This window comes from Typopeltis vanoorti, chromosome 8 (assembly GCF_054136105.1).
Source record: "Typopeltis vanoorti isolate ZY-2024b chromosome 8, IOZ_Tvanoo_1.0, whole genome shotgun sequence".
In the NCBI taxonomy this organism is placed as follows: Eukaryota; Metazoa; Arthropoda; class Arachnida; order Uropygi; family Thelyphonidae; genus Typopeltis; species Typopeltis vanoorti.
The window spans coordinates 136548004-136556445 of record NC_143556.1 but is presented as its reverse complement, the minus strand read 5'-3'; the positions used below and the strand labels follow the sequence as shown (position 1 = coordinate 136556445).

Genomic DNA, 8442 nt, shown 5'->3' with positions numbered 1-8442 from the left:
GGAATTAATATGCACATGCACACTCATTTCCCAGGAAGCTGATATTTTGAACAAAGATAGCTTAAAGCAGTGGTTCCCAAACATTTTCGAGCCATTCCCCCCTCGACTCCATAAACTCATCGTCAGTGCCCCCCTTCCTTACCTGACCCCCCTACATTCAGAAAAGCGATTCACACAACCCACAAGGAACGGTAATAACATTTTTAAAACAAATTATTAATTTACAATTTACATTTATTTTAAATCCAAAATAAATTTAACTTTAATAGCAACTTTACATTAAAATCTAATAAAACATTGTATTATATTGCTATTCAATGGCAGCTATTGACTTGAATGTTCAGAAAATCCTTAATATGATGGATGGGCTTCATGGAGTGATACCAGTTCTCCTATGTCTGGTTTAATATCACTTAGCAGGAGTCTTAAATCTCCACGTTGAGTTATCTGGAATCTATTTCTTTGTTTCGACAGTTGCATGACCACACTAAAACCACGTTCCACCAAATATGATGGTGGAAATGCAACGAGGAGCTTCTTAACCACTCCCCACAGGGAAGGATAGCGAGCAGAGATCTCTTTCTGCAACCAAAACTCTTGATAAGATTTCTTAAATTTTGGCTTCAGCTCAAAGTCATTTTGTAGCTTAATTAGTTTTTCCTCCATGGCTCCCACTACCTCAGTATCGGAAAATGGATTTATTACCCAATCTGGAACTTCCAACGAAAGTAGATCCTTAAATCGCCCAGTCATATCTTCATGCAGCATATTCAAATAGTCACAGTAAACTTGCAGATCATCAGTTTGCACCCTACGCTTTTCATCTAACTCGGACAGGCTGGGAAATTGGTAGAGCTCATGACGGCCTAGGTTTCGCTTCAACAGATTTAATTTTGAAATAAATGTTGAGATAGAAGATTTGGCCTTGATTAGATTGATATCATTGCCTTGCAGCTGCAAATTAATTTCATTAAATTTTTCAAATATATCTGATAAATAAGCAACATCATGCATGGTAGCTTTCAGTTCATCACTGAGCAAAGCCATTTTGTCTTCAAAAAACTCTACAACGGTATCAAAAAGATCATAAAACCGTCTCAAACAGTTGCCTCTTGACAGCCAACGAACTTCAGTATGGAGCAGCAAATGTTCATCATTTTCATCACAGAGCTCTCGAAAAGTCCATCATTGGGAGCGTGGACTTTAATGTTATTCACTGGAGTAATGACAGTGTGTAGTGAGTTGTGCAAGCGATCGCTGAGGTTTTTTGCAACCAGATGTTGGCGATGAATGACACAGTGAATGGTAAATATATTTGGTACTGCTTTTTTCAAGTAGGCGACAAACCCACTTTAACGATCTGTCATTGATGGTGCTCCATCATTTGCACAAGAATGTTAGTAAGTGGGATTTCCTTATCTTTGAAGAACTGCTCAACAACTCGAAATATTGACTCCCCTTTAGTGTATGTATCTAGTAGCTTTGCAAATAACTCTTGAACCAAACTTTCTTCCTTTACAAAGCGCACATAAGCTAACAGCAAAGATTCATTGCCCGGTAAAGTTGACTCGTCCAGTTATAATGCAAAGTATATTGTCCTTAATATGCAGCATAATGTTTCTTCAGCATTAGCAGCCATTTCATCTACTCGCCTTTGCGCAAAATTATTGTTAAGGAATCGTCTTAATTATGTGACTTATGTAAAATAGTACTCAGAACTTCACTAACAGTTGACAGGATGAGTTCCTCACCAATCATATGTGGTTTTCCAGACTTTGCGATCACCAGTGAAATGTACGATGCACGCAAACCATCGGTGTTTTGTTGTAAAGCATTGCAAAACATGCTTGAAACTGTTGGTCGCTTTTGAAATTTGTCTCGGAGAGATTGAAAGAAAGTTAAATTCTTATTTACCTTGTCAGGATGTACCTTCTTCAAATGTCCAATTATTCCGGAAGGCTTCATGACCTCATTAGAGAAGACCCTTTCACATTGGCAGCTGCTGGTTTGTTGGTGCTAGTATGCATCCATATTTTAGGTATTCAATGCTATACTGCCTACATTTCTTCTTTGACGTATCTGCCATTTCCAGGGGTGACTCGTGCATAGGCACTGCGGAACAGCAGCACCTCCAATTTTTCTCGATATATAAATATATTTATTAATTTATTTATATTTGCTTGTACTATTTAATTTTATCATCAACAATCCTATACAATTCTCCTATTTTGTATAAAAATAATAAAAATCCATCTTGTAGCTTAGGAGGGCGAAGGACGATAGCAGTACTGTGTTTACCACAGCGTCATATTGCTACGCGCGCAAGCATATGCGCGTCATAGTGAGATGTAAGGCTCTAGTGAGATGCGAGCGATTAGTGTAATGCGGCACTGTTCGTCGCGCAGTTCCACTGTTGTTTATATGCAGTTTGCGCAAATAGTAGAGTGTTCGTAGTGCTTATCGTGTTTACTCCGTCTCTTTAAATATTTGGACATTAAAATTAAAGACAACATTTGTTATAGTTTTTATTTTAGAACATTATTGGGGTTATTGACAGTTATGACCTCAGAAATGCAACCTCAAGAAATAAGTTCTGTGACAGTAGTGACTGTAAGTGAAGTACAAAAACTTGAATTTTCACAGTTGACTCTCGCTGAGAAAGTTTCTGTTAAAATAAGAGGCCGTCCTTTACTCGATATTCAAATATCTAAGAAGTACATTAGAAGTTTTAATACAGAGTGGTATAAAAAGAAAGTTGGTTATGTGGTTGTGAAGTGAAAAATGCACTATTTTAACTGCAAAGATAATACGCCGAAAGGCTATTTTCCCGGCGAATTTGTTCATTAAGAGGGAGATGTTAAATCCTTATTTTATAGCCGGGTACGAAACTAGGGCCGAAATCCATCGACATCCATAGAGTTTCAATGCGGAAAAAACTATCGGCAGAACCAAGTGTAAATGATCACTTGGATAGTACAACACCAGGGCAACTCCATGCAAAGGTGGAGCAAGCACCCTCACTAACTTTAATATTCTTTCATAATGTAAAACCCAGCTCCTAAGAGATGTATATATATTGTTTTACATTATGAGAAGAGGTCACTACCCAGACCGGTTTCAACCTTTTTTGAGGTCTCATCAGTGAGTAGGTAGACCTGGAATATCAAGGTTTTAAGTGAACAGAAATTTACATACCTCTACTATCGAATTGCCGAAGTCATTATGAGAAGATTACTATATAATGTAATCTTCTCATAATGTAAAACAATATATATATACATCTCTTAGGAGCTGGGTTTTTACATTATGAAAGATTAAAGTTAGTGAGGGATTTTGCTCCACCTTTGCATGGAGTTGCCCTGGTGTTGTACTATCCAAGTGATCATTTACACTTGGTTCTGCCGATAGTTTTTTCGGCATTGAAACTCTATGGATGTCGGTGGATTTCGACCCTAGTTTCGTACCCGGCTATAAAATAAAACGGGATTTAACATCTCCCTCTTAATTAATGCTATTTTGTTTTCCGTGTTTGTTTGAAATGACAAAGTCATTTCAGAAGCTACAGGAATTTTACAGTACCTAAATAATGAAAAATTCATGTTCTGGGTGGAGCTTTTTCATCTGATAATGCTTCATGTTGAAGTAATTTGCAATCAAATGCAGTCTCGTGAAATTGATGTACTCAAAGTACATGAATATATAGCAAATTTTAAGACTGCTATTTTGGCAATAAGAAATTCAAAGTACTGTGAGAATACTTTAAATACGCTCGCTGCTGAATCAAAGGAAGTATGTGACTGCATAGGTATTGATATGGAGGAAAGGTATTCTTTCACTAAACATTTAGTAGCTGCTAAATTATATAACAAGGATAAATTAGATAAATTTGAGAATAAATTGCCTACAGAAGAAATAAAATTGACCACTGAAGTACATCCCATGATCAACAAAGAAAAACTTGAAACTGAACTTCGGGTATCGTACAGTAGACCCGACATGCATGATTATTGTAAATTAATTGACTTGTTAAAATTTATAACAGAAAATAATTTAGATTGTTCTTAGTGAAATTACTGTATTGATAAGTACGGCAATTTTCCTATGACTACATCAGAGCCTGAACGCTGTTTTTCAACATTAAAGAGAATAAAAACATTTCTGAGAAGCACTATGGATCAGGATAGGTGAAATGCATTTGCGATGATTTCAACGGAGAAAAAAATTCTCCAACAGTCACAAAAACATCAAGGAAAAAGTTATTGACCTTTTCGCTCGAAACAAAACAAGAAGAATGGATTTTATTTTTAAGTAATTTTGAATTATACTAAACTGTATAATTTTATTGATAATAAATAATATTTTTAAGTAATTTTGAATTATACCAAACTGTATAATTTTATCGATAATAAACGATATTTTTTCATGATTTTTTTAAAATTTTTTTATCATAATTTTGATATTTTATTCAAACAACGTATACACTGTATTTACAGTGTGTATATATATTTCGAAAGTTACAGTGCCCCACGATTTCAAGCCATGAGCCGCCACCGGCCATTTCTATTCTGGAACATGCAGAAATAAGCGTACATACATATTTGAAAGCAATTTTTGTAAATAATAATCTTTATATCCTCACAATATAACATAACCTATAATTTGCCAAACTGTGACACAACACTACATAGCTAAAAGCTTCACATTTTTGTTCAGTAAACAAGAATATGGGAAAATACATTATAACACACTCAATACCTATTAAGGTAAAAAAGGACCACTTCAGAAATTATCAACAAAAAACTCGAAAAATGTCTTGGAAACAACAACATGGAAAACAACGAAAAATGTCTTAGAAATAACAATAATAATAAAAAATAATCAAACAGCAGCAATTAATTATTGCACATTTCAGAATTTTGCAGCACAACTTCAGCGCCCCCTAGGTAATCCCACCGCGTGCTTCGCTTGCATCGGTAGCGGCCATATAACTACTCGTAATAAGCCATTGCTCATGTGAAATAAACGCAACAACCGAAGGAAAATACCAGTTTCTTTCCCGTTTATGCTTTTCGAACTCTTCACTTCTGAGTGTCCGCGTTTGTGTAGCATGCGCACGCACTTAGTAGTGAGACTGGTAGTTGAAACGGCAAGGAGTCTCCTGGTACGCTCTCTCTGTATCGGTGTGTGTATACACCCACTCGTACTACATGCGTGTATGTTGCTTATTTTGAATCAGTAAATTCGGATTTGATTTTTTGAAATATTTTACTAATAACTTCTTTAAAATATTGTTTTCAATCATTTATTTATTGCTCTTATTTTAGTTACATGTAACATACACTGCTAAATTAGATCCGAACAGGATGATGGCCAGATGTCTCGGAATGCTCAAGAACGTTTATATTTAACAGTCGCTACCCAGTATTTCGAGCTTAATATATCCAATTATGTAAACATTAAACGCTACAGTAAGGCCAGAAAGTCAAAAAAGAGCATTCAACTTGAGCAGTTTAGGTCATGTTCTGGCAGTGGAAATATGAATGTAGTCGTCTGTTTTTTTAGTTTCTTTTTCTTTTTAAATGAAAAACCTTAAGTTAGGTTTCAACCGATGAAGCTATTCTGCATTTTAAATGCTTGACTTTTCCTTAGGTTCATAATCTTACGATGTCATTTTATATTGAGGATGTTCTGATTCCTATGTTAAAGGTAATTCATTTGCCTCCGGTTTTAGTAAAATACTATTGCCATCCCATAGTTTTTGTTATGCTAAGATTTTATTATCTTATGCTAATATACAGGCTTACCTTAAATAAATGACAAGCTGCAATAAATTATTTTTTTTTTCAATAAGAGGATTAAGGCAAAAATTATTTCCTCACAGTATTTATTAAAATTAATGTAAAGTCCAAAACACAGCACTGCATAATTTCTCAACATAATCTGGAATTCTTACTACAGAGATGCACAAGATTTTTTCAAGTCAATAAAAAAAAATTAAATAAAAAAAAAAAATCTGGTGAGCAGAAAGTAACATGTGATATGCCATTCACGTCTTCCTCGTTGGATAAAATGGACTTTCCGAGTAGATCCATATACAACATGGAGCTGCTGTCTCGTCTGTAGTCCTCTCTGTTGTCACTGTGATTATTCTTCGCCAGTCATTTTCTTTTTCTGCCATTTTTGAACACGTGAATCCACTTTCCCTGTTAACACTGTATACGCTTTGCTGCGTCAAACCACTGCCGGTATATGTTAGAAGTCTGTGTGATATTTTGCAGCTGCTAGACTTTCATCATTCAAAAATTCAATCGCTGCTTCTTTGACACACTCAGGCAGCAGTCATGTTGGTAGAATATTATGTTGAGAAACTAACTATGCAGTGCTGTGTTTGGGACTTTACATAAAATAACTGTGAGGAAATAATTTTTGCCTGAATCCTCTTATTGGAAAAAAAATCATTTATTGCAGCTAGTCATTTATTTAAGGTAAGCCTGTATATTAGCATAAGATAATAAAATCTTAGCATAACAAAAACTATGGGATGGCAATAGTATTTTACTAAAACCGGAGGCAAATGAATTACCTTTAGCATTTGACAAAAGTTTAACCGAACATGACAACTGATCAGTCAAGGTCAACGAGATGTGTGATGTCCGAGTCTGCTTAGACTATTTGTGATCAAAATTAAATAAATATAAAGTAAACATCGCAGATAGTTCGTAACTTCGTATTTATTATGACCCGATTGAAAGTTAGGGTTTCCTTCATTAGGAAAAACAGAATCTGCGCCATTTCACTAACATATAGCAACACTTTCAATACCTCTTAGTAAGAATTTAAAAAAAAAATTAAAAAAACAACAACATTCGAAATGAATTCTGAAGATACTAAGAATTAGGCCCCACATACAATTAAGCCGCTTCTACTACTGCTGCTACTCATTTCCTGTTTTTATTAAATAAAATGCAAACCTTTATCCGTCTGTAGACGAAGTTTAATTTACTGCTGTTCTCAGGTGGCGGAAAAAAGCTTATTGGTATTCATTTTCTGTGTTGAGCGATCCCAAACTGGCGAATTTTCTTAAAACGTTGGCAGCACGAAACAAACCTATAATTGAAATACTGTATTTGCACGGCGTTTACAACTGCGTCATTCTTGCTGTCGTTAAATGAGGGCGATATCATTAAGAGTGAACAAAGAGCTCTGCGAAAACGTGTTTTTCGCATTGAATCTCAGCCAACAAACGCGTTAGGTAAACCCATAAAATTTCGCCACAGGTCACAGCTGTCTGGTGTGTGGAGCGTGCACGCCATTTTCTTGCAAGGAGTTGTATTGATAAGGCACTTGGCTTCATTCTAGGGACAGTCTTTAACCTGCGGCGTCTTTTCTTACGACGGGAAATTGCAAAATCCGTATTTATAAACAGTAATTCATCACCCTCTAAGGAGCGGCTTCTAATCCATTTCCACACCCATTTTTTCCTTTCCGATTTAAGGCTGTGGGATTTCTCTTCGACTGGCGTGTTACAACTAAAGAATCAAAGGTGGCGTATTTCAACTCCATCCCACGTTCTGGATAAGAATATCTGACCATTGCAAAACTTACTATTTTGGTTCTCATTTCACTGAACGCTTATCCTAAGCAAATAATTTATTTTCAGTTCACAGCTGTTTATTGTATAGATTTTAATATTGACGATGTTAAAAATCTTTAAGGATGTTGAAGATCTTAATCAAAAGCAAAGCTGGATGTTAAAGATAGTGTTGCATATCAGAAAGGTTTAAACTAATTTCACTGTAAGGGAGTGTCTTTGTGTATAAACAGAGAAAGAAATAATAAAATTGTGTGTTTTGTAGGAGAATTCTTGTATAAAGACACTATTAATTATCACTACAGTTCAGGGCCGTACTTACACTTTTCTCGAGACGGGCGAGGCCAGAGGTGTCGAGTGCTCCGAAACCCCACCTCATTGTTTGGGGTCTTTAAATTGTCCCTAATCCCCACCTTCCCTCAGTTAGAGCGTCGTGCGCCTGCGCATAAGTATGGCCCTGCTACAGTTGCATAGTCGAGATAAAAACATCCCAATTTTGACGGTAAAAAAAAATCAATCCTGAACTTCAGACGTGCAACATTGCGTGTGTTTTTGTTTCATATCAATCCCACATATCAGAAGACAAAACTCATAATACAACAGTATCATGTGGGTAAGGAGAAAGACGAACTCTATTAAACATTTCTTGAAAAGCTGGGGTTGTATGTAGGGAAGAGACTGTTCATAAGAACAGAAAAGATTAAATGAAGGCAGCAGCTAAGAAAGTGGGCCGATATCTTTTGGAAATGAACTATGTGTGAATATTGACCAGTGGTCGATCATATTCCTACATAATTACAGAGGAATGGTGGAATTGTAGTGGACAATTCGGAGGAGAAACTCTAATCAGA

The 8442-nt window shown here is 35.8% G+C and overlaps 1 protein-coding gene across 1 annotated transcript; it reads right to left on the bottom strand.

The window, feature by feature from the left end:
• Positions 1 to 351: 351 nt before the first annotated feature.
• On the bottom strand, positions 352 to 1965 carry LOC150104372 (protein ZBED8L-like). The gene is made up of 2 exons (XM_090396465.1): positions 1915 to 1965; positions 352 to 954 (listed from the first exon to the last, which is right to left on the bottom strand). The coding sequence occupies exons 1-2, from the start codon at positions 1963 to 1965 to the stop codon at positions 352 to 354; spliced, it is 654 nt and encodes a 217-aa protein (XP_090252591.1).
• Positions 1966 to 8442: the final 6477 nt, after the last annotated feature.

Excerpts from the sequence above, each read along its gene's own strand:
- LOC150104372 (XM_090396465.1), bottom strand. The coding sequence starts at position 1,965 with ATGAAGCCTTCCGGAATAATTGGACATTTGAAGAAGGTACATCCTGAC. Across the intron at positions 955-1,914 it reads AGAAGGTACATCCTGACAAG|CTGCAAGGCAATGATATCAA; the intron begins GTAAATAAGAAT and ends ATTAATTTGCAG.